The sequence below is a fragment of the Salmo salar genome, chromosome ssa06, assembly GCF_905237065.1.
Source record: "Salmo salar chromosome ssa06, Ssal_v3.1, whole genome shotgun sequence".
Classification (NCBI taxonomy): Eukaryota; Metazoa; Chordata; class Actinopteri; order Salmoniformes; family Salmonidae; genus Salmo; species Salmo salar.
In genome coordinates, this window is record NC_059447.1 from 68,513,190 (window position 1) to 68,540,719 (window position 27,530).

The 27,530-nt window shown below is 42.1% G+C and overlaps 1 protein-coding gene across 2 annotated transcripts in view; it reads right to left on the bottom strand.

The window, feature by feature from the left end:
* The window catches only part of LOC106607929 (potassium channel subfamily K member 2), a 50,034-nt gene that overhangs the window by 5,136 nt on the left and 17,368 nt on the right, over positions 1–27,530 (bottom strand). For both annotated transcript variants that reach the window (XM_014205409.2, XM_014205411.2), the window contains exons 4-6: positions 20,245–20,405; positions 14,127–14,346; positions 13,716–13,855 (exon numbers count right to left, since the gene is read on the bottom strand). In XM_014205409.2, the coding sequence (XP_014060884.1) occupies positions 13,716–13,855; positions 14,127–14,346; positions 20,245–20,405 (521 nt within the window). The remainder of the gene's footprint in view (positions 1–13,715; positions 13,856–14,126; positions 14,347–20,244; positions 20,406–27,530) is intronic.

Sequence of the window (27,530 nt, forward strand, 5' to 3'; positions counted from 1 at the left end):
GGAGCGGAATTAGTCAAATCAAATCAAATTTAATTATTTTACATGTGCCGAATACAACAGGTGTAGACCTAACAGTGAAATGCTTACTTACGAGCCCCTAACCAACAATGTAGTTAAAAAAAATACAGATAAGAATAAGAGATAAAAGTAACAATTAATTAAAGAGCAGCAGTGAAATAACAACAGCGAGACTATATACAGAGGGGGTACCGATACACAGTGAATGTGCGGGGGCACCGGTTATGTGAGGTAGTATGTACATGTAGGTAGAGTTATTAACGTGATTATGCAGAGATGACAACAGAGAGTAGCAGTGGTGTAAAGAGGGGTGGGGGGGGGGCTGGGTAGCCATTTGACTAGATGTTCAGGAGTCTTATGGCTTGGGGGTTTAGAAGCATCTTGGACCTAGACTTGGCGCTCTGCTACCACTTGCCGTGCGTTAGCAGAGAGAACAGTCTATGACTAGGGGGGCTGGAGTCTTTGACTCTTTGTAAGGCTCTGACACCGCCTGGTATAGAGGTCCTGGATGGCAGGAAACATGGCCCCAGGGATGTACTGGGCCGTTCGCACTACCCTCTGTAGTGCCTTCCGCTCGGACAGGCAGTGATGCAACCAGTCAGGATGCTCTCGATGGTGCAGCTGTAGAACCTTTTGAGGATCTGAGGATCCATGCCAAATCTTTTCAGTCTCTTGAGGGGGAATAGGTTTTGTCGTGCCATCTTCACGACTGTCTTGGTGTGTTTGGACCATGATAGTTTGCTGGTGATGTTGACACCAAGGAACTTGAAGCTCTCAACCTGCTCCACTGCAGCCCTGTCGATGACAATGGCAATGCTCTGTCCTCGTTTTCCTGTAGTCCACAATCATATTCTTTGTCTTGATCACGTTGAGGGAGAGGTTGTTGTCCTGGCACCACACGGCCAGGTCTCTGACCTCCTCCCTATAGGCTGTCTTGTCGTTGATCAGGCCTACCACTGTAGTGTCATCGGTAAATTTAAATGATGGTGTTGGAGTGGTACCTGGCCGTGCAGTCATGAGTGAACAGGGAGTACAGGAGGGGACTGAGCACGTACCCTGAGGGGCCCCTGTGTTGAGGATCAGTGTGGCGGATGTGATGTTACCTACCCTTACCACCTGGGGGTGAACCGTCAGGAAGTCAAGGATCCAGTTGCAGAGGGAGGTGTTTAGTCCCAGGGTCCTTAGCTTATTGATGAGCTTTGAGGGTACTATAGTGTTGAACGCTGAGCTGTAGTCAATGAATAGCATTCTCACATAGGTGTTCCTTTTTGTCCAGGTTGGGAAAGGGCACTGTGGAGAATGCATCATCTGTGGATCTCTTGGGGTGGTATGCAAATTGGAGTGGGTCTAGGGTTTCCGGGATGATGGTGTTGATGTGAGCCATGACCAGCCTTTCAAGACACTGCATGGCTACAGATGTGAGTGCTACGGGTCGGTAGTCGTTTAGGCAGGTTACCTTAGTGTTCTTGGGCACAGGGACTATGAGGGTCTGCTTAAAACATGTTGGTATTACAGACTCGGACAGGGACAGGTTGAAAATCTCAGTGAAGACACTTGCCAGTTCTTCAGCGCATGCCCGCAGCACACGTCCTGGTAATCCGTCTGGCCCTGCGGCCTTGTGAATGTTTACCTGTTTAAAGGTCTTACTCACATCGACTGCGGAGAGCGTGATCACACAGTCTTCCGGAACAGCTGGTGCTCTCATGGGTGTTTAGCTCGTCTGGTAGGCTCATGTCACTGGGCAGCTCTTGGCTGTGCTTCCCCTTGTAGTCTGTAATGGGTTGCAATCCCTGACACATCCGACGAACGTCAGAGCCGGTGTAGTATGATTCAATCTTAGTCCTGTATTGACGATTTGCCTGTTTGATGGTTTGTTGGAGGGCATAGTGGGATTTCTTATAAGCTTCCGGGTTAGAGTCCCGCTCCTTGAAAACGTCAGCTCTAGCCTTTAGCTCAGTGAGGATGCTGCCTGTAATCCATGGCTTCTGGTTTGGGTATGTACGTACGGTCATTGTGGGGACGACGTCATCGATGCACTTATTGATGAAGACAATGACTGATGTGGTGTACTCCTCAATGCCATCGGAGGAATCCCGGAACATATTCCAGTCTGTGCTGGCAAAATTGTCCTGTAGCTTAGCATCTCTTTCATCTGACCACTTTTTATTGATCTAAGCAGGAATCAGGAGGATAGAATTACGGTCAGATTTGCCAAATGGAGGGCGAGGGAGAGCTTTGTATGCGTCTCTGTGTGTGCAGTATAGGTGGTGTGTGCGGAGTATAGGTGGTCCAGAGTTATTTTTCCTCTGGTTGCACATTTAACATGCTGATAGAAATTTGGTAAAACGGATCTGGGCGAGTGTTTTCTTGTTTGCTTATGGCAGAATACAGCTCATTCAATGCTGTCTTAGCAATAGCTCAAGACTTCCTATCGTGCACCCGCTGTTGTTTACAAAAATACATAGACCGCCGCCCCTTGTCTTACCAGACACCGCTGTTCTATCCTGCCGGTACATCGTATAACCAGCCAGTTGTATGTTGATGTTGTCGTCGTTCAGCCACGACTCCGTGAAGGATAAGATGTTACCGTTTTTAATGTCCCGTTGGTAGTTTAATCTTCCCCGTAAACTCGCCAATTTTATTGTCCAAACATTGCATGTTTGCTAGCAGAATGGAGGGAAGTGGGGGTTTATTCGATCACCTGCGAATTCTCAGAAGGCAGCCGGACCTTCGGCCACTCTTTCTCCGCTTCCTCTTCACGCTGATCATGGGGATCGGTGCCTGTTCCCGAGGAAACAGCGTATCCTTCGCGTCGGGCTCGTCAGAGTCGTGAAAGGAAAAAGAGGATTCTGCTAGTCCGTGGTGAGTAATCGCAGTCCTGATGTCTAGAAGTTTTTTTCGCTCATAAGAGATGGTTGCGGCAACATTATGTACGAAATAAGTAAAAAAACAAGTTACAAACAACGCAAATAAGCAAACAAAAAAGCACAATTGGCTGTGGGCAAGTAAAACTTCATCTTCTCCTGCGCCATATTTGATACCGTTAATATAACGGTATCAAATACATCAAACACATGGTTTGATGCCATTCTATTTGCTCTTGTTATGAGCCGTTTTCACCTCAGCAGCCTCCACTGATATATATACATCCTTTCGACAAAAGGGACCGATTGCCTTTTCCCCTTTGAATGAAGTTTCTACCCAGAACTATCCATTCACTACACGAGAACGTGCTTTATAAGATGCAATGGGATGCAGGGCATTTTCATGGTTACAGAGAGGAAGAGAAAAGGAGAGTGGGGAAAAATGGAAGAAGGGGGATGAAGTTATTGATTATTTTCATAAAATATAGCATGAATACCTCTAGGGTATTTTCTTATACAATAAGCTGAGATGAGCTGTCTTGGGCTACTGGATCGAAGACGCCCAAGCTAAGATTTGTGAGTCTGCATGTGTGCTCTTCTGCTTCCCTCCCCCTCTTCATCTTTTGTCCACATTTCCATTCCTCCCTCTCTTCCTTCACTACCCACTCTTACCCTCTCATTCTCACTTCTCCGCCACACACTCTCTTGTCCTCTCACTGTCTCCCTCGCTCTCAGTAATAGGTTTCTATGTAAAACTCAGGTCTGCATCATAGGGCTCACACTCACACTCCTAATGATGCAAGTATTCACACGGCAGAGTCACACATATCTCTCCCTTTGTAATGGGATTTACTTTTATATCGGATAATGAATGGAGATTAATATGGAGGAGGTTTGTGCCTGTCAGCGTTCATTTGTGTGTGTGTGTGTGTGTGTGTGTGTCTTACAGACCCTTGCATGTGTGTGTTCTCCTTCATTTACTTAAACTAAACGAATGAACATGACAGAGCGGTAAGATGCCACATGATTAATTTGCAGCTGTCCGAAGCACAACACAATTGGAATTCAACTGTATTAATCATCCTTTAAAAATACATGTTACAACTTAATCAGGGAAATCCATCCATGTTTAAAGGGTAAACTAAGGGGTTGAAGTAGAATTAAGCACACTGCTAGGGAGGAGGGTAGGTGGTTTAGGCATCCTTTATACACTGAGTGTATTTCCATTACATACAGGTGAATGCTATGATCCCTTATTGATGTCACCTGTTAAATCCACTTCAATTAGTGTAGATGAAGGGGAGCAGACAGGTTAAATAATTATTTATTTTGAATTAATTTATCATTATTTAGACATGGATTGTGTATGTGTGCCATACAGAGGTTGAATGGGCAAGACAAAAGACTGAAGTGACTTTGAACGGTGTATGGTTGTAGGTGAATGGTCCACCACCCAAAGGACATCCAGCCAACTTGACACAACTGTGGGTAGCATTGGAGTCAATATGGGCCAGCATCCCTGTGGAATGTTTTCAACAACTTGTGGTCCAGGGGTAGGCAGCCCCACTTCATGTTTTTGTCCTGGAACACCAGGTGCGTTGAATTTAGGTAATCACTGATAAATTAACTCAGTTGGTCATCTGTGGTCCCTAGTTGGACCAAAATCCTGCAGTATCTACGGCACTCGAGGAACAGGGTTACTTGCCACTGTTATAGTCCATGGCCTGACGAATTGAGGCTGTTTTGAGGGCATAAGGAGATGCAACACAATATTAGCAAGGTGTTCCTAATGTTTTGTACACTCAGTGTAAAATGGATAAGAATATATACTGTACATCTGATCTAAAAGGTTGGTTTATTTTGAAGTGATCCGTTTTAGGTGGGTGTTGAATATGCCAGGTCGTGGTCGAATACTCTAGTAAACACTTTGCCTCACCCTGTTTGGGGATTTTATATATGGTCACAACTTGTGCTGTGATTGGGTGAATTCACAGCTACATTCCAGCTAACAATTCTAGGGAGAGAGACCGTTTTTGTAATGTTCCCCTATTGTTTGAGAGTCCAGTTTTCCGTTAGTTAAGGGAACATTGTATGTTAGCAAAAACCTTTGGATGTTTTGGTGTTAAAGTTAGCAGAACATTGCCTTAATGTCAAGCAGAACTTATCTATAACGTGGTTACAATGTTCTCAGAATATACAACATTACTGTTCTTGATGCGTTTTATGAGACGTTGCAAGAACATTCATGTGTCCAGTTTTCTGAGGGTTAGGAGAATATTCCATCAACTTCCCACCAAACATACACAGAATATGGTTGCTATGTTATCAGAATGTAAGATAGTAATGTTCTATACACGTTTCAAGAACATTTTTGTGTATCATTTGTCAGGACCCGCCTGATGGTCCCAAAGAAATGTTCTCCACAAAACAGTTTTCATTACACATCACACCTTGTTACTGTTGCCCATCAAGGCCCTGATTGGTGAACCACTGATCCATTCACAACAATTTTTGCCTGTTGGCAAGGGATACTCATACTGCTTTTAACATAGTGTTTTCAACTTACATATTTGATGCACTTTGAGATACATGATTATATTGTGCATTGTCATTTACACAGTAATTATTCTTCAACATGTCCTCTGGGATTTGAACTCACAACCTCTTGGTGCACAGTATTCAGATCTTGTTGCCATATGTATTCATTATTCAGATCTTGACAGACATATGGAATTGTTTTAAGATGGTCATACTATGGATAATTTAGCTATTTGATTTTGAATTGTAAGACCACTTTACGTATAATTTTTTTTATAAAAATGATTTTATAAAATATTGATTTTGGCATTGAATAAAACATTCATAAATGGCAAAAAGGACAGTAAAAAAATAAATAATAAGAATCAAGGTTTTGAAGTGCCTGTCCTAAAGTACCAGTCAAAAGTTTGGAGAGCCTACTCATTCCAGGGCTTTCTTTATTTTTACTATTTTCTACATTGTATAGTAGTAAAGACATCAAAACTATGAAATAACACATGTAATCATGTAGGAACCAAAAAAGTGTTAAACAAAAAGTAGCCACCTTTTGCCTTGACGACAGCTTTGCACACTCTTGGCATTCTCTCAACCAGCTGCCACTTTTCACCGCAGATGCAGTAGTACAACACTGGCGGATGTGGTGGATTGATACGCAGCCAATGCAAAAACCTCATATCTCTAGCTTAAACTGACATTTTTTTATGGGAATATTTTTGTTGTAACTTAAGATTGGCGCAACAGTGTCTCAATCAACTCTAGGGGAGTTTTAACCTATTTTAATGATACTCCTGAATCACTGATATATGCATGTTTTTTCTTGAGTGTACTTTTAACAAAGCTGAGATTTACTTCAAAGTGTATTCACCCTATTGCTTACACCTATCAAGTTGTTTCAGATCTAGGTTGTTTCAGTGCCTAGGCAGGAGGAGTTAGGTTTTGTTCTTGACAGGGCCTAATTCTTGACAGGGCCTAATTGTTTACAGACAGATTATTTTACTTATAATTCACTGTATTACAATTCCAGTGGGTCGGAAGTTTACATACACTAAGTTGACTGTGCCTTTAAACAGCTTGGAAAATTCCAGAAAATGATGTCATGGCTTTAGAAGCTTCTGATAGGCTAATTTATATAATTTGAGTCAATTGGAGGTGTACCTGTGGATGTACTTCAAGGCCTACCTTCAAACTCAGTGCCTCTTTCCTTGACATCATGGGAAAATCAAAAGATATCAGCCAAGACCTGAGAAAAAAAATTGTAGACCTCCAAATGTCTGGTTCATCCTTGGGAGCAATTTCCAAATGCCTGAAGGTACTACGTTCATCTGTACAAACAATAGTACGCAAGTATAAACACCGTGGGACCATGCAGCAGTCATACCGCTCAGGAAGGAGACGCGTTCTGTCTCCTAGAGATGAATGTACTTTGGTGCGAAAAGTGCAATTCAATCCCAGAACAACAGCAAAGGACCTTGTGAAGATGCTGGAGGAAAAAGGTAAAAAAGTACCCATATCCACAGTAAAACAAGTCCTATATCGACATAACCTGAAAGGCCACTCAGCAAGGAAGAAGCCACTGCTCCAAAACATAAAATAGCCAGACTATGGTTTGCAACTGCACATGGGGACAAAGATCGTACCTTTTGGATTAATGTCTTCTGGTCTGATGAAACAAGCTCATTATTGACATGTTAATGGAAAGCTAATTACAGAAAATAGCTTATGGTTGTGAGTGTGATGAAATAAATGCAGGGCATTCTAGGATAAATTTTTAACTTGGACACTGTCTTGTTGGCCTAACATTACTGAATATCCTAATTTGACTTGGTGCAGGTCATGTTGTTCTTCACATCTCTGGTAAACACACACTATATCAAATAAAATCTAAGTTTATTTGTCACATGCACAGGATACAGAAGGTGTAAATGGTACAGTGAAATAGTTACTTTCATAGTGGAATCTTTTGTTTAGACTTGAACCATAATTTATAACGCTACTACCATGCATGAATCTGCAGGTAGCGAAAGCTAACCAACTAGGTTCAATGTTAACTAGCTAGCTAACAGACGATAACTAGCAACGCAAATGGATTTCTGAGATACGAATAATATTACTACAGATCATACTAGCTAACAGTACACTTTAACTTGCAATGAAAATGACTTTCTTACAAAATTAGAAATGTATAATATCTGAAAATGTAGCTTGCTAGACTCTCTTACCTGTATACATGGATGAACGTTTCTCCCTCTTTGTCACGGATGCCATTGTTGCCCTTAGTTTGAAGATGTAATCCAGAGACAGGTGTTTTATACAACAGCCTTCTGTGTGTTCTCTTTGACTCCATCCACATATTTGCAATCAAACGGCAGAATTTTCTCCATGTCCTTAGCTTTCATACTCTGCTTCCACCGGGCATTCCACTGATTTCAAAACTTGGTCAACTTCTTCCGTGACAACAACACTGTTGATCACCGTTTCCGAATAGTCTACAATGTCTGATTCAATGAAAATGTTTTTTAAAATCTAAATCAGGGATTTGCTCATCATCTGATATATTGTAATATTATTAGTTAGCGTAATTTCCGGACTATAAGCCGCTACTTTTTTCCCACGCTTTGAACCTTGCGGCTTAAACAATGACGCGGCTAATATATGGATTTTTCCCGATTTCAAATATAAAAAAATTAAAAAACACATTCTGTGACGTGCTCAGTTTTTTGGCGGCATGAAGCTTTCATTAGACCAATGAAATTGCCGAACGGTTTACGGTCAAACAACTTTTTTGTTTAGAGTTTAGATTAAATCGAGCGCGCTCAAACTTCCCATCATTCTGATTACGGTAGTCATTTTGTCACCCTCATCATGGCAAAGACACGGAGAAATGCATATGATGCAGCTTTCAAGTTGAAGGCGATTGATCTGGCTGTTGGAAAAGGAAATAGAGCTGCTGCACGGGAGCTTGGTCTGGAGCAATGACTTTCTTGGTAGGCTACTGTTTACTGCAATTGTTTTATTTTTTGTTACAAGCCGTGTTTCGTTAAAGCCTATTTATTTTTGTTACAAGCCGTGTTTCGTTAAAGCCTATTTATTTTTGTTACAAGCCGTGTTTCGTTAAAGCCTATTTATTTTTGTTACAAGCTGCGTTTCGTTAAAGCCTATTTATTTTTGTTACAAGCCGTGTTTCGTTAAAGCCTGTGTAAAGTTCATTTGTTTCAATGTACCGGTAGGCACCTGCGGCTTATAGACATGTGCGGCTTATTTATGTTCAAAATAATACTTTTTTTAAAATTCAGTGGGTGCGGCTTAATAGTCCGGAAATTACGGTACTTTTTCAAGTATCCCATTTTTTTTTAAGCCTTGTCTCATGCTAACGGAATTTATACTGTAGGCTTTGTTTCCAATTGGCTATCGTAAAGCTGAAAATCAAAGAAACATAGCAGCTCAGTTGTTACCCCTCCCATTAATTTGAGTTAATCGAGGAATCGAGCACACCAACTTTAGTCAAATGCAAACTCTGCAAATGGTGCATTGATCTCTTTGTCCAGAAACACTACATCAAACCTGAAAAAGCATCTGGAGGTCGTGCAGAAAGAAACAAAGCTGGTACCTAAAGTTCTAGAAATGTGTGAGAAAAAGGAGAAATCTATACAACTATAATAAACATAAATTATATTTCCATATGAACAATCGAAATGTCTGATAAAAGCAATTCCAAACGGCAATAATGACATTAATATATTGCTAAGAATGTGAGAGGAAGACGACTTCCCTAGCAGATCTCGAACCCAGACCAGAAGCACCAATGACGAATGCCCTAACCACTGTCCGAATAAGGGACATCTCTAGGGCATGTCCTTATTGGCCAGTATAGCTAGGCCCTGTCAAGAAACCCTCCTCCCTAGGCACTTGTGTAGAACTGAAACAACTTGATAGGTGTAAGCAATAGAGTAACTGCACTTCGAAGTAAATCTCAGCTCTGTTAAAAGTACACTCAAGAAAATACGTTTGTTATTGATCATAGTGATTCAGGAGTATCATGAAAACAGGTTTATATGCGCACCAACTATACAGAAAGCCCTTCAATTGCTGTAATAAGTAAATCAAATAAATGTTGAGAATAGTCAGATTAACTGATACCTGACATGAACATGGTAGTGTAGCAGGAAGATCAGAGTACCATGAACCAAGAGGTTGTGAGTTCAAATCCCAGGTGAGGACATGTTGAATAATGGTTACTGTATAAATAAACATGCACAATGTAATCAAATATGTAAGTTGAAAAAACTATGTTAAAAGCACTGTGTGTGTGAATATCCCTAACCTTGCCAACAGACAAAGAGCTATGAATGTATCAGGGCCTTGATTGGCTCGGCAACAAGCCGTGATGGGTAACACATTTTTCTCTGGACACATCAACGTTCCCATGAAACTTGTCTGGAACATTAATATCTTTTGTTCTGAGAAAATTGCAATCATGGTCTGTGTGTGTTTGGTGGGACGTTGACGGAATATACTCCTAACCCACAGAAAACTAGATAATAAAGTGTGTAGATGGAGCCGACATATGGCAGCTCTGCTTCTAGCTCCTAAGCAACTTTGCAGTGTTTTGTTTTTTCGTGTGTTATTTTTTATATTATTAGCCCAGATTTCTTTTTGTGTTATTACATACAGCCGGAATTAACTTTTGGATATCAGAGCTGTGGTAACTCACAAACATTATGACCAGGAATACGACTTTCCTGAATTGGATCCTTCAATTGAACTTATTCCAGAGGCTGCTCTAAAACACCACCGGCGGAGAAGAGGTATTCGAAGTGGACTTCTAGTCCGACTCAGGATGCGTGCACACCATCCACCCCTTCCGAGTATATTACTGGCTAATGTTCAGTCTCTGGATAATAAAGTAGACGAGCTCAGGGCGAGTATCTCCCTCCAGAGAGACATCAGGGATTGTAACATACTCTGTTTCATGGAAACATGGCTCTCTCGGGATATACTGTATCCGTCCATACAGCCAGCAAACTGGAAACCACATATCCTGAGGCCACATTTATTCTAGCTGGGGAGTTTAACAAACAAATTTGAGGAAAACGCTACTGAAGTTCTACCAACACATTGACTGTAGTACTCGCGCTGGGAAAACATTGGACCACTGCTACTCAACTTGTGCAAATGTCTACAAGGCCCTCCCCCGCCCCCCCTTCGGCAAATCTGATCACGACTCCATTTTGCTCCTCCCTTCCTATAAGCAGAAACTCAAACAGGAAGTACCTGTGCTAAGGTCTATTCAATGCTGGTCTGACCAATCGAAATCCATGCTTCAAGATTGTATTGATCACATGGACTGGGATATGTTCCATGTAGCCTCTGATAATAACATTGACGAGTACACGGATACGGTGACTGAGTTCATCAGGAAGTGTATAGGAGATGTTGTACCCACTTTGACTATTAAAACCTACCCAAACCAGAAATCATGGACAGATGGCAGCATTCTCGTAAAACTGAAAGCGCAAACCACCTCATTTAACCATGGCAAGGTGACAGGGAATTTGGCCAAATACAAACAGTGTAGTTATTCCATCTGTAAGGCAATCAAACAGGCAAAACGTAAGTACAGAGACAAAGTGGAGTCGCAATTCAATGGCTCAGACACGAGACGTATGGCAGGGTCTACAGACAATCATGGACTACAAAGGGAAAATCAGCCACGTCGTGGACACTGACGTCTTGCTTCCGGACAAGCTAAATACCTTCTTCGCCCACTTTCAGGATAACACAGTGCCACTGATGCCTTGGTGTATAGCGAGAATAGGAGACGGCCTAGAACTGAGCCATGGGGGACACCAGAGGTGAAAGCACGTGGTGCGGAGACGGATTCTCGCCACGCCACCTGGTAGGAGCGACCTGTCAGGTAGGACGCAATCCAAGAGTGAGCCGCGCCGGAGATGCCCAACTCGGAGAGGGTGGAGAGGAGGATCTGATGGTTCACAGTATCAAAGGCAGCAGATAGGTCTAGAAGGATGAGAGCAGAGGAGAGAGAGTTAGCTTTAGCAGTGCGGAGAGCCTCCGTGACACAGAGAAGAGCAGTCTCAGTTGAATGACCAGTCTTGAAACCTGACTGATTTGGATCAAGAAGGTAATTCTGAGAGAGATAGCAAGAGAGCTGGCCAAGGACGGCACGCTCAAGAGTTTTGGAGAGAAAAGAAAGAAGGGATACTGGTCTGTAGTTGTTGACAGTAACACTCAGCTGTTCCAGATGACTGTGTGATCACGCTATCCGTAGGCGATGTGAGTAAGACCTTTAAACAGGTCAACATTCACAAGGCCGCAGGGTCAGACGGATTAACAGGACGTGTACTCCGAGCATGCGCTGACCAACTGGCAAGTGTCTTCACTTACATTTTCAACCTGTCCCTGACTGAGTCTTTAATACCAACATGTTCAAGCAGACCACCATAGTCCCTGTGTGCAAGAACACTAAGGTAACCTGCCTAAAAGACTACCAACCTGTAGCACTCACGTCTGTAGCCATGAAGTGCTTTGAAAGGCTGGTCATGGCTCACATCAACACCAGTATCCCAGAAATCCTAGACACACTCCAATTTGCATACTGCCCCAACAGATCCACAGATGATGTAATCTCTAATGCACTCAACATTGCCCTTTCCCAACCTGGACAAAAGGAACCCCTATGTGAGAATGCTATTCATTGACTACAGCTCAGCGTTCAACACTATAGTGCCCTCAAAGCTCATCACTAAGCTAAGGACCCTGGGCCTAAACACCTCACTCTGCAACTGAATCCTGGACCTCCCGACAGGCCGCCCCCAGGTGGTAAGGGTAGGTAACAACACATCCGCCGCGCTGTTCCTCAACACCGGGGCCCCTCGGGAGTGCGTGCTCAGTCCCCTCTTGTACTCCCTGTTCACTCATGACTGCATGGCCAGGCACAACTCCACCACCATCATCAAGTTTGCCGATGACACAGCAGTGGTAGGCCTGATCACCAACAACGATGAGACAGCCTATAGGGAGGAGGTCAGAGACCTGGCTGTGTGGTGCCAGGACAACAATCTCTCTCTCAATGTGATCAAGACAAAGGAGATGATTGTGGACTACAGGAAAAGGAGGACTGAGCACGCCCCCATTCTCATCGACGGGGCTGTAGTGGAGCAGGTTGAGAGCTTCAAGTTCCTTGGTGTCCACATCACCAACAAACTATCATGGTCCAAACACACCAAGACAGTCGTGAAGAGGGCACGACAAAGCATATTCCCCCTCATGAGACAAAAAATATTTGGCATGGGTACCCAGATCCTCATAAGGTTCTACAGTTGCACCATCGAGAGCATCCTGACTGGTCACATCACTGCCTGGTATGGCAACTGCTCTGCTTCCGACCGCAAGACACTACAGAGGGTAGTGTGTACGGCCCGGTACATCACTGAGGCCAAGCTTCCTGCCATCCAGGACCTCTATACCAGGCGGTGTCAGAGGAAGGCCCTAAAAATTGTCTCCAGCCACCCTAGTCATAGACTGTTCTCTCTGCTACCGCACGGCAAGCGGTACCAGAGTGCCAAGTCTAGGTCCAAAAGGCTTCTTAACAGCTTCTACCCCTAAGCCATAAGACTCCTGAACAGCTAATCAAAGTTCTACCCAGACCCCTGTTTTTCGCTGCTGATACCCTACCTACATGTGCATATTACCTCAATTACACTGACTAACTGGTGCCCCTGCACATTGACTCTGTACCGGTACCCCCTGTATATAGCCTCGCTATTGTTATTTTTACTGCTGCTCTTTAATTATTTGTTACTTTTATTTTCTATTTTTTACTTATCAATTTTTTACTTAACACTTTTTTTTCTTAACAATGCTTTAAGAAGTTTTTAAGGGCTTGTAAGTAAGCATTTCACTGTAAGGTCTACACCTGTTGTATTCGGCGCATGTGACAAATAAAATGTGATTTGATTAATATCTTATGTTCTGAGAACATTTTACATTTAAAAAAATGGTCTCTTGGAAACATTCCTTGCACATCATGGAAACATGTCTGTGAAATGACCTAATGAGACTTAAGGGAATGTTCTCTAAAGTTCTGAGAACATTTGTTCTTAGCTGTGATCTTCCCATCTTGGTTCCCTTCCACATTTCAACATGCAGGGATTACCAGTGCACCACAGATACTTATGGTATAGGATGCCTATAGTATAGCTTCTGAAAACATCTATAGGAAGTATCTGTGACTGTGTATTGTGGTTTGGTGCAGGGATTTCCACACACATCACGTACCTCCTCCTTGGTTTTCTTGGAGATGACTCTGAACCAGTCTCCTATCATACTGAGCACAGCAGCAAAGTAGGCTAGACCAATCAGGATCCAGAACCACACCACAGGCTTGTAGTAGTCCAGATACTCTATCTCAGAACCACCTATTGGGAGGAGACAGACACACATTTAATAAAGAATATACAAGCTTTTAATAATATCACACCTCTAGCCAGAAATCAGAAAGAGAGCGAAGGAGAGAGAGGCGATGTCACACAGAGTATTGATTATTGATCTTCTATTGTGAGGAAGGGTACAGCAATCACGTTTTGTCTCAGTAGATTAAGCACACGTGTGATTTCAAACAAACTCTTTCTAAGACACAGAAGGCGGGAAGAACATACAACATAGTCAGAAAAGACAGCTCTTAAATACCTTTTTCAAGACCTTTTTCACCGGCCACAAAGTCGCCGAAGCCGATGGTGGTGAGGGTGATGACCACAAAGTAGATGGACTCCAGCGTGCTCCAGCCCTCTATGTGTTTAAAGATGACCGCCGGCAACGCCACAAAGAGGACACAGCCAAACAGGATGAAGATCACGGTGGAGATCACCCTGATCTTGGTCTGGCTCACTTTCCACTTTTGAGGGAGAGACTGGGAGGCAGGGTAGAATAGATAAACAAATGAATAAAGAGATGGATAAAGATATTAATAAATAAACATGGCAATGGAACGTGGGAAGACTGCAGAGGTTTGAAAGAGAGCAAGTACCAACAAGCAGGGAGGGGGGAAGTGGTGAAGAGGAGACTATGAATACTAACAAAACAGTTGGATTATAATGGTGCTGCAGTGTGTGTTTGTGTGAGCATATTTTTTGTTTTTTAGGGCATATCTGTATCTACAGTATCTGTTTTTGAATGGCTGTATCTATTATGTCTGCAGGTGTCAGTATTATGCAATTTAATTTCGGCATATTTTCTTTTAAATCAGCAGACGCCAACACTTAAGGTCTAAAAACAATCCTCAAATGAATGATGCATGACATAATTAGGTAAGGAATTTAACATTTGAAAAACATTATAAAACATCGAGGGCTCTATTTTAACAAACCCAATGCAATTCTTTAAATAGCCTGCCCCATATTTGCTAAATATGTTGAACATGTTTTGAGTCCACATCGTTCTTATTGCATTGCTTCAGTATGGAAATACATAGTTAAACATGGGCTATTGCCTTCACTCTGATATAGGCGCTAGGCCTACTGTAATTTTCAGTCTGGACATAGACATGCCAAATGTAGTCAATAGGCATGATTCAATTCACTAGGCTATAGATGAAAAAAGACAATGTATAATTCTAATCAAATTCTAATAAAATGAAACAACTTGTTTTAAATAGGCTATGTCTAAATACAGTAACAGGCACTATAATTGCTTCCCATGGGCATATAATACAGACAATGCAACTTAGACTATGGAGGGTTTTATGCACATCGCAAAAGGAGCTGCATGGACAAAAATAATGTCCAATATAAAGAAAAAGCGGGAATGTCTGTTCACTGTTTTGCTGCTCGTGATATTTTAATAAAAGATTGGTTATAGGCTATTGATTAGGCAAAATCGATGCCATAACCAATTGCGTTGCCGCAAAGACCAGCTTTTGGTGAGTCTTTGTCACCGGCGTCGTTAAGGACAGACCAAGGCGCAGCGGGTTAGTGCTCATTCTTACTTGTTTATTTAAAGAGAACACGTAAACAACGAAAAAACAAACGACAGCAAACAGTTCCGTAAGGTTCACAGACTATAACGGAAAAATAACCACCCACAAAACCCAAAGGAAAACAGCCTGCCTAAGTATGGCTTCCAATCAGAGACAACGAAAGACACCTGCCTCTGATTGGAAACCACACTCGGCCAAACCTGGAAAACGATACATAGAAAATGAAAACTAGAACCAAAATCCCCTAGACCAAAAAACCCCAAAACACACAAAACAAACACCCCCTGCCAGGCCCTGACCATACTACAATGACAAAAGACCCCTTTACTGGTCAGGACGTGACAGTCTTAATATCACCAGTAGCACTGCTTGAAATTGGCACATGTATCTAAGGACACAGCTCAAATATTTCTGCCCTTCCCACCTCAGCTCAAACGAGCTGATATAAGACAGGTAAATTACCATCCCTGGCGCCAGGGTTGGAAAATAGCAAAGCTCTGGCTTTTACATGTCGAAATTGCCAAGGAGCGTGTATTTGACACTAGCACCGCCTTAACGCCAGCCGAAAATAGAGCCCTCAGTCTTTAACAAGGCCTTTCTCCAGTCACTTCACAATGACATGAGTCATTTTCTTGTGTTGGCTTTTTTCCTGGAATATATGTTCAGTGTTTTTTGAATGTCACACACTCAGTGGGTTGGCCAATGAGATTTACTGACCTCATGTTCCTTACAGATCAAGTCATGCTGTGCTCCACTGTATGCCATCAGGCTATACATTTTTATTTTATTTTCTAACCTTTATTTAAGTAGGCAAGTCAGTTAAGAACAAATTCTTATTTACAATGATGGCCTACCCCGTCCAAACCCGGACGATGTTGGGCCAATTGTGGGCCACCCTATGGGACTCCCAATCACGGCCGGATGTGATACAGCCTGGAATCAAACCAGGGACGCCTCTGAAGAACTGTGGGCTTACATCAGCAGGCTACATCGCAACACAAACATCACAATCGCCGGACAACGTTTCATTCAAACCCATAGAAAGACAGGTGTAACAGTCTGTAGCACTAGTAAACCTTCTTAATACACTGAAGTGTACACTCCATGATAGAGTCCTTGGCCTTGTCCTTCCCTAGACTGTGGGTTACACAAGAATGAGAACAGGGACCCTGGGACTGAAACTTAAAGAAGGGTCATCCTCAGATCAGCTCATCAGTGATGTGTTCCACTGTGTTTTACAGCGCACAGCAGCTAGAGCCCAGAGAGAGAGAAAGGTCAGAGTCAGGACTGAATCCAGCCTCGGACCCTGACAATAAATATTGATACGGAGGGAATAATGATGATGAATAGACCATAGCCACTTGCCAAGCATAATATATATTTCACAGCTCATTGCCATTTTTAAAACCCCCTAGAGTCGATTGACGTGCCCACGCGTCACGTGATATAATTCTAAAACATTGAATAGCTCCTGTATTTTTATGAGACGTACTGTTTCTCAGGGGGCAGCTGGTAGTTTAGCAGTTAAGAGCGTTGGGCCAGTAACTGGAAGATCGCTGGTTTGAATCCTAAGCCAACTAGGTGAAAAATCTGTTGATGTGCCCTTGAGCAGGGCACTTAACCCTAGTCGCTCTGGATAAGATCGTATGTCAAGTGTAAAAAATGGCTTGCAGTGGCTGTAGCTCAATCCCCTCTTTCTGCATATTCCATAACATGGGCTTGTGAAACAGGATCTGGACAAAGGAATTGTCTGTAAAACTCAAACCATTTAAGCTACTTACAAATCTTCGAAGAGGAGACTCTCACAAACTCCCATAAGCTTTAGTACGTGGGCGTCCACGTACTAATTTCAAAGATGTCTTCTCACATAACTGACTGTCCAGACCGACATCGACAGGTAAGACTTTAAAAACATTAGAACTCACTTGTTTGCCATTCGACACACACAAGCTTTAGGGGAAGTTGTTAGAAGGTGACAGTACCACAATGTAAAAACGTCACAAAAGTGAATAGGGTGTAAAAAGTGCAAAATCGTTAAACTTAAATTAATAGCCCGGGCGTTAATTTGCTTGAATCACTGAACATCACAGGCGCATATTAGAGACAGGCTTCTATTTGAGCAAGGCATCTATTTCCTTAATGCAAACAGCTTTTGCTGATTTGCATTGTTAATTGTTAAATTCCAACATTCTCTTCCAGCATTTTAATAAATGTCTTAATTTCCTGCACTGATGTGTTATTATTTACATACTGTGTCATGTTCCTTTTGTCTTAGTATGCCTCTATTTTGGAGAAGAAAAAAAACGTAATTATTATAATTATTCTCCACTTTGAGTGTGCATTTTCGGTAGTTTTCACTTTTGCCACTAGAGGGCGATCAGATAATATCTGAAGGTCTGCACTCCCGAAGTTATGGACTATTTTTGTGCTTATCAGTTAGCTGTAAGCAGCCAATGGCGAGCAGTTTTTTTTACTGAATTATTTAATGTAACAAATCAAACATTAAACTTCGTAAACAATTCATGGTAACCTCGTTAATAATTCATTTAGACTCAGCGTTTATGTGATGGAATGTGGGCCATTGCCCTATTTGCGGCTATTTGAGACTGTGTTCAATTGAAGTTTTACGGTAACCAAAGTGACTTAATATGGGTCTACATTTTTTTAGTATATCTCCTAGATATAGGACAGACACTTCAAAACCTTATTCGTTGTGATTTCTTTTTTGACTGTCTGTTTTGCCATTTATGAATGTGTTATTCAATGGGTTTCTATGGGCTATAGCAGTAAAGGCCAAATTCAATATTTTATCAAATAATAAATAAATACATGTTTTTATAACTAAAGGGGTTCTAAAATTCAAATCAAATAGCTAAATGGTTAGCTTAGTAGTTATCGCGAACCAAGGGCTTAGACTCACAGTGGCTCTCCTGCTGGATGCTGCACTACCGTACTACTCTGTTGCTCCCTACGGGCAACACTAGCAGAGAAACACATCAATCAAAGCTCATCTTATAGAGCCTCCAATTAAAGAATTAAAGAGAGCGGTCTATTAGATGGCTACTGTAACTAATAAACAAAGAAGCTATAGGCCCAGCCCGGGGAAAATATAGATTTTCATTTCTGCCTAGCAAGGTAGCAACAAATGAAAAACACTACTAGTCAGTCAATGTAATAATTCCAACAAGGACAGAGAAATCATCAAACAGCCATTGTGGCTGTCTCTGTGAGTTCTGTGTTGGCTGGTGCCTGACTACGGCGTGTTTGATAGCCCAGGTTTACAGCCCAGGTTTACATGCCGCTCCTTGTGGCTGGTTTTGGATTGGTGCGGCTCACTGTACCTCGTTGTGAGTCGTTGTAGGTGGGCAGGGAGGGGAAGATGAATGACTCACTATAAACTGTGCTCTTGTTCCATTTATAGAGAATGTGTCTTCCTGGCTGAGAAATGGTCCTCTCTAATCACACTGTGTGTGTGTGAAGTTAACAGTAAGAGCAGAGTACCTTGGTGATAGGTCTCCTCCAGTGAGGGAAAGACTCTCCTTACTGTCATTAATAATGGCTGTACATGTTTGCTACAGCAACACATCCAAGCTCTTCTTTTGACTCTTGTAGTATTGCTGTTAATATTCAGTCCAGAGTGAGAGATGTATGGGGAAAAAAAACATATCCTCATATGAGCTTGGTCACCACTCAAATAGTCTGCATGGTAAACGTGGTCTCCAGAAGCCATTGTCATGGCAACCTAAGTCATGCATTTTTCTTGTATCAGCTTAAAAACACACAGCTCAGTGATGGACAGCGATGGTCAAACTACTTCTGCATTGAAAATCTCCTCATGCACTGGAAATGCTGGTTAGGTAAAAACAAATACTCAACCACTAGTGTGTGTGTGTGGACAAAGAACTCTTACTTTCATGTCATCCAACAAATGTAAATGCCTGGAATATACTAAAACGGCATTGGCACTTGGATTGGAACCGGTGCTATGGTCAGATGACACCAGTGGTGAGTTTGGCGTCAAAATAAGGATGCATAAGAAGAAAAGAATCCTATACCTACTGTAAAATAGGGTGGTGGATCTTTGATGTTATGGGGCTATTTTGCTTCCACTGGTTCTAAGGCCCTTGTTAAGGTCAACGGCATCAAAAACTTTATCCAGTACCAGGACATTTTTTACAAAAACCTGGTTGCCTCTGCCAATCAACATTTTGCAATGACCATCTCAGTCTCTGGACTTGAACCCCATTGAAAATCTGTGGTTTGAATAGAAGAGGGCAATCGATAAGAGCAGAAAAAGGATATCAAGGGTCTGGAAAGAAGGATTCAAAGATTCTGTATGGAGGAATGGTCAAGATCCCTCCCAATGTGTTCTCCAATCTCATGAAAACATTTTAGAAAAAGGCTCATGCTGTTATCCTCGCAAGCTGAGGTATTGAAAGGTATTGAAAACAGGGTGCCAATAATTTTTACATCTGCATCTTTTTGAGAGAAAAAAATACTACAAAATCTCTTTCTCTGAGCAATTGCATTAGTATAAAATAATGTAATTTTCAAAAAACATTAAGCATACAATATAGCTCAGAATCTGTATTACTTGTTTTACACAATATTTTTTGCTCATCTTTATTAAGGATGCCAATCATTTTGGACCTGACTGTGTGTATGTGTGTATGTCCATTATTATGGGTATGCACACAACATATCTTGCAACTGTCACTTGGTTTGGTAAGCTGAGAGATGAGCACAGGGGAATGTAACCACCCTCAAATTCATAGACGGAGCTATGGATGCCAGGACTGAGACACAAACAGATATGAAAAATGTAAAACTCACCCCAACTATCTTCTCCACTCTGTTGATGCCTTTCCCAAAGATGGTCCCAAGCTGGTCTCCAACACCAGCCAACAGGAAGCCAAAGAGGGGTATTCCCAGGAGGGCATAGATGATACAGAAGATACGTCCCCCCTCCGTGTGGGGAGCGATGTTCCCAAAGCCTAGAGAGAGGAGAGATCATACACCCACACCCACACACAAACACACAGGAAGAGGTTAACTAGACCAGGCCCCCCCCCGGGTGCACGTTTTTGTTTTCTGCCCTCACACTACAAAGATGATTAAAATAATCAAAGCTTGATGATGAGTTGGTTGTTTGAATCAGCTGTGTTTGAATCAGCCAATTATTCTCATTACCAAGACTGAACCAAATGGACAAATTGTTTCTACAGTATATGAAGTATTCCAAGAAACAATTTAAATGAACTATTCAGATCTTGCCGTGTGACCTACTGAGGATTGAATTGAGTGTATTTCAGTTAATTGGTTTCCCTTAACCAAGAGGAGCTACTAATTAATATATTCTATATTTGCTGCTCAGCTGGGGTGAAATTCAGCACACACAGTGATTCTATAGGATAGGCGTGAACAAAAATGGATGAAAATATACACTGAGTGTACAAAACGCTCTGTGACCAGGTGAAGACTGATCAAGTGAATCCAGCTGAAAGCTATGATCCCTTATTGATGTCACTTGTTAAATCCCCTTCAATCAGTGTAGATATAAGGGAGGAGACCAGTTAAATAATTATTTTAAGCCTTGAGACAATTGAGACGGATTGTGTATGTGTGCCGTTCAGAGGGTGAATGTGCCAGGCGCATCGGTTGGAGAGTGTCAAGAACTGCAACGCTGCTGCGTTTTTCACGCTCAACAGTTTCCCGTGTGTATCAAGAATGGTCCAAAGGACAACCAGCCAACTTGACACAACTGTGGGAAGCATTGGAGTCAACATGGGCCCGCTTTCCTGTAGAATGCTTCAAAACCTTGTAGAGTCCATGTCCTGACGAATTGAGGCTGTTCTGAGGGCAAAAGTGGGTGCAACTCAATAATCGGAAAGTGTTCCTAATGTTTTGTACACTCAGTGTAAATCTGTCAATTAAGATTCCATTAAAATACCCCTTTTAGGGGGACGTCAGGTGATGAAGAAACGACAGTCCTGTCTGACCCTTCAATTTTCAGATCAGGAAAATATCTTGAAAAAATCATGAATACCTAATAATCCCAGCATGATTTTTGAGTGCTCCAGTGCTTTGACTTAAAAACATCCATGTTTTGACAATAACCCATTCAAGCAATTGCAACAGGAACTGTGTGATTTAGGATGTGAAGACAAAGCAGATCATGATCATGTCAACTGAGAGCTGCAGCAGGACTGTCTGAGAGAATGAGTAGAGGGAGTTTTACACTAACTGGCTGAGAGGGGTAGAGAGAGCCTAATCACAAGGATCAGCAAGCCAGTGCCACATCTATAATTCACACACACCCTCCTCTCATTTCTCCTGCAGGAGCTCACACTTCAGACCTGTGCTCAGTGCATTACACACACACACACCTTTTTTCTCCCCAATTTCATGGTATCCAATTGGTAGTTACAGTCTTGTCTCACAGCTGCAACTCCAGTACAGACTCAGGAGAGGCAAAGGTCGAGAGCCCTGCATCCTCCGAAACACAACCAAACCAAGCCGCACTGCTTCTTGACACAATGACCACTTAACCCGGAAGCCAGCCGCACCAATGTGTTGGAGGAAACACTGTACACCTGGCGAACGTGTCAGCATGCACTGCGCCCGGCCCACCACAGGAGTCACTGGTGCACGGTGGGACAAGGACATCCCTGCCAGCCAAACCCTTCCCTAACCCGGACGACGCTGGGCAGGATTGTGCACCGCCCCATGGGTCTCCCGGTCGCAGCCGGATGCAACACGTCCTGGACTCGAACCCAGGATCTCTAGTGGCACAGCTAGCACTGTGATGCATTGTCTTAGACCACTGCACCACTCAGGAGGCCCTACAGGCACACACTTACTTAACCAATTAGGCTGCACTACTGTATTCAGTGTGGTGAATGATCCCCATTGAAAATCCACCTTCTCATTGCAGTAGGAAATGCATATATCAGGCAAACCCCATTATGATTCCCATTCAAAAAACCCTTTGCACTAAACAAATTGAACACTCATTCACAAATCCCTTCATGTACTACAACAGCGCCATTCAAAATCCCATTGGTCTGAAACAGCTTATAGTAAATACAAAAATCTGAACGACACATTAACACTTTCATTCAAAGCATTGAATCACTCTCCTCATTAAATACTGTATGTACAGTCAGTGGATGTAACAAAATCTAAATCCAATTGCCATTGGAATTTCAATAGATAGTAAAGGAACTACTGTATATTTAGACAATATATATATATTTTTTTATTACACCACTTTACATTAAAATGACTAGATTTCCCAAAAGCCAAACCCCCTTTAGGCTACATGCAACTGAGCCAATTCCATCAGCCAATTACACCTGTTTAGACTGTAGTCTCCTGAGCCAGGACAGGACAGGAAGGGCCTGCAGGGCAGAGTCTAATGGCTCTGTGGCTTCACTTCCTGACAGACAGTCACATGCCACACACACACCAATCAGGCCTCATTAATTGCTGCACTCAAACAATCAGAACTCAACACGACACAACATTAGTCATTACACCCCATGCATGTGGTGAGGAGGATAGATATTGCTCTCGCTCTTTAACTTCATGTATTTCATTTGTCTTTAAAAAAAAGCATTATTTATTCATTTGCGACAGATGCCAATCAGCACTGTCTGGCATGTTGAATGAAATAACCAATAGACGTGTTGTATCATTGCACTTGCTGACACTTCCTGTTCTCAGCATCAGCAAAATCTCTGGTTAAGATTTCCTCTGTCTTAATGAATCGAGAGAGAGAGAGAGAGAGAGAGAGAGAGAGAGAGAGAGAGAGAGAGAGAGAAGAGAGAGAATTAGAGAGAGAGAGAGAGAGAGAGAGAGAATTAGAGAGAGAGAGAGAGAGAGAGAATTAGAGAGAGAATTAGAGAGAGAATTAGAGAGAGAGAGAGAGAGAATTAGAGAGAGAGAGAGAGAGAATTAGAGAGAGAATTAGAGAGAGAATTAGAGAGAGAGAGAGAGAGAGAGAGAGAGAGAGAGAGAGAGAGAGAGAAGCCCATTTCCAGGGTCAGTAGCTATTGTCATTACCCAGGAGGGAGGGCTCCTTTCATGGAATGAAAGAGAGGACTACATGGGCAGAGAGTGGAAAGTGGAGGAGTGGCGGAAAGTGGAGGAGAGGAGGAAATCATGAGAGTTTCTGAAGGAGAAAACCCTTTTAGCACCGGAGATGGCGAGGAAATATGTGAAACATTACTATAGGCTGTCAGTCACTGACTTCTGTACAACTGAAGAGTAACCCTCTGCTCTCTGTATCAAAGACATTTGATGGGAAGTAGTGTAGAGTGCAAAGCTATAATCCTTACCCACTGGGCACACACTGGTTGAATCAATGTTGTTTCCACGTCATTTCAATTAAATTATGTTTAACCAACGTGGAATAGACGTTGAATTGACATCTGTGCCCAGTGGATAGTTGCTACACTTTTGTTTTATTAATAAATAATTATATATATCCATTCATTCTTAAATAATATAACATATAAATGCCTCATGAACTTATTTAGTTTTTAATCAGTTGATGATATGGGCAAGAGAAAGAAAGGGGTAATGGGAGAGAGAGAGAAAATGAGAGGGGTAGAAAGCAATAGACATGTCTGACAAGCTAAAGCTGGAAGATTAGAGCATAGTTTACTGTGGGTTTTTAAATGAGGCTTCAGATTTTTAACACTGAATACCATACATCACCAATTAAAACGTGTTCAGGCCTTAAAGAGGCAGTGTGTGAACAGTGTGTGAGAACTGTGATGACACCTGACAAGACCTCCACCTCCATTATCCACACATACACCACATCAAGTACAGTGTGTCATCACACATACAGATGTAGGATCTTCATTTGAGCCAGTTTGCTACAGCTGGAAAATAATCCTGCAGCAACAGGAATTGTGAATTATTATGTGGATTATAATAACATTCACATTTTTACAGGTGGTTGATACATTTTTCATAAGGAAAAATCAAGTCTGAAATTTCAAAGTGGGAATTAAAAACTTCAGAAGCTTTTTTAAACCTCAATTACACTACACATTTTAAATGTCCAGCATTGCAGGAGAGTTCTCCTGAGTTCTCCTTCAACAGGTTGATAAAATTAAGATCCTACATCTGTACCGTAATAGGTTGTAACGCCCTGGCCATAGAGAGGGGTTTTTGTTCTTTATTTTGGTCAGGCCAGGGTGTTACATTGGGTGGGCGTTCTATGTGCATTTTTCTATGTTGGTTTGTTTCATTGATTTTGGCCGTGTGGCTTCCAATCAGGCACAGCTGTAGAGTGTTGTTGCTGATTGGGAGTCTGTTTTTCCGTTGGGGTTTTGTAGGTAATTGTTTCTGTTTCTGTTTAGTGTTTTGCACCTGACAGGACTGTTTGGCTGTTGGTTTTCTTGTTTTGTTTTGTATAGTGTTCTTTCTGTTATTAAATTCAATGATGAACACTAACTCCGCTGCGCCTTGGTCTACTCTCTCTCCCGACAGCCATTACATAGGTTATCATTCATCAAGTCACGCAATAGCAACGTGCTAACGTTAAAGTTTGGACTTGCATAATTTACAAGAAAATACAGTGTATGCAATAACACACATAGCAACCTGTCGTAGCCCCTAGCCCCTCTCAGTGGGACCAGTGGGACTGCAAATGGAGAATAAAAGCTTAATGACATCACTGCTCTAGAAATTAATGCACTTTGAGATGCAGGATCTAAAACGTTATTAAGGTGAGCCGCTTCATTAGCCTTTACAGTGGAAACAGACTCGTTAGGCTTAATTGAGACACATTTTAACCCCTATGGATGGCGTGACAACAGATATACCATGGCCTAGTTACTGTAACTGTATACTGAGTCCAGCAAACTCGGTTCAAGATTCATGATGTTTGTGGGCACCATGTGGATACCAAAAGTTCCATTATTTATGTATCCATTACTTATCTTAAAGTGGATAACTCACCCTCTCGTCTCTCGTGTACAGTACTTGTGGGTACAAGATCTGGGGGAGAAGCAGTGTTAGATACAACACCAGAACAGAACACTGTAATGAACTATTAACCCTTCAACGTTAACTACCTCTCTCATTTACCAGCTCTGTGTCTTAAGGTTGGGCTAAATCCTCTGAGAGCTGTTTGATTTTCACACCATGGAGATGCAGCCTTCACAGGAGAGACAGGCTATAGGAGGAGGACTAAATGAGGGTTCCCAGGAGAAAAGCCCATTGTGATGAATTGCATTGTTTGCCTCTGCCTCACTGACAGATATAGATGGCAAAGACAGAGAAAGAGTGAGAAAACAATACAATCCGGAGTTGTTTCAATTCACTTTCTGGATAGATTGAAATCCAGGTGAAGCCAGAGAACGCCTGATAACCAATTAGACCTCTTCTACCCCCACATCTCCCAAACGAATCATTATAAGGTAAATTCAATCAGTGAGGATTCTGTTCAACCATCTCTAATTGATTCAAAGAAGCAACTGCAGCAGAGAGAAAGAGAAAGAGATAGAAGAAGGCTAGTTATAAACATGATTTAACCAAAAGGCTTTAATTGTTATAGCGGAGATGAACTGTGAGCCATTTCATTGTTGGAGAAAGTCTGCCAGTCTAGTCTTTTGTTTCTGGGCAGTGGGATGAAAAAGATAATGGGAGAAAATGAATCACCCAATTGTGTGTTATATTCTTTCTACTGTACCTCTCCTCTATTCAATGAGCTAAGCAATGGCTGCATATCTGCAAAAGCAGCAGTTGGCAGGGAAGATTGTCTAAATGGCTAGACAAAGTGTGACCATTTAATACAAACTAATTGTTAAAGCATTAAAGTGGTGTTATGTCTGTCAAGTTCACAGGAAGTTCCCCTAGTTAAGGACATGTAACATTACCTGTGGATAACCCCTTGAAAACAAAGGCAGTCAAAACAACATCAAAGCAGTTCACAAACATGTGTAAAGAAAGGAGAAAAAAGCCTTTCATGATGTTGTTTAGTCAGACAGAGATCCAAAATCAAACAGCTTGAAAGGACAAAACTGTCCTGCAGATTAAAAAAAACATTAAAACTAGATTAGTTTTAGTTGGAAATCTAGAAGTCTTATGTCAGTGAACACCATTGCCTGGTTCCAACAAACAGCAATCTCAAACATGCCTACACAAGACTTGTGCTGCAGTGAAGGGAGAAATAGAACTCGTTCTCACATCCCAGATGACTATCATCAAATGTCAGAAAAGCACTGATGGAGGGTACTATAGATCTGACTCTCTCCCACCATTCCTCTTAGTGGGTACACAAACAGCACATTGAAGGTTAATGTTTATGTTGATTTAAAGACGCAAAGACAAGTGCCTAGGAAAAGGTTTGGAACCGAGCCCAGCAGACACACGTTCCAGACAAGCTATCAGACTCCGTGTGTCTGTTTGTGTGTGTGTCACACTTTTCTCCCTTCTGCAGCTAAGCTCTTACAGCTGAAGCTGACAAGTAAAGTGACGGGAAGAGAGATGCTAAAGCTGTGAAGAGATATAAACATTCAGACTCATACCCACCTCTGGGATTTATGACAATCCCTTAGTATGTATGGTGTTGATTAGAAATTACACTCAGTTAGTACTAAGCACTTCAGTGAACCCCCATTATTCATGAATCCACACTAGAATACTCACGCATCAAAAATTCTTGACCATTCCTACTCTCCCTTCCGGGATGGCTACAAGGCCCTCCCCCGCCCTCCCTTCGGCAAATCAGATCACGCCTCCATTCTACCTTTCACTTCCTATAGGCCTGTTCAACACTGGTCTGACCAATCGGAATCCATGCTTCAAGATTGTTTTGATCACGCGGACTGGGATATGTTCCGGGCTGCCTCTGAGAATAACATATACACTGACCCGGTGACTGAGTTCATCAGGAAGTGTATAGAGAATGTTGTTCCCACCGTGTCGATTAAAACCTATCCAAACCACAAACCATGGATAGATGGCAGCATACGCGCAAAACTGAAAGTGTGAACCATTGCATTTAAACACGGCAAGGTGACTGAAAATATGGTTCAGTACAAACAGTCCAGTTACGCCCTCCATAAGGCAATCAAACAGGCAAAACGTCAGAACAGAGA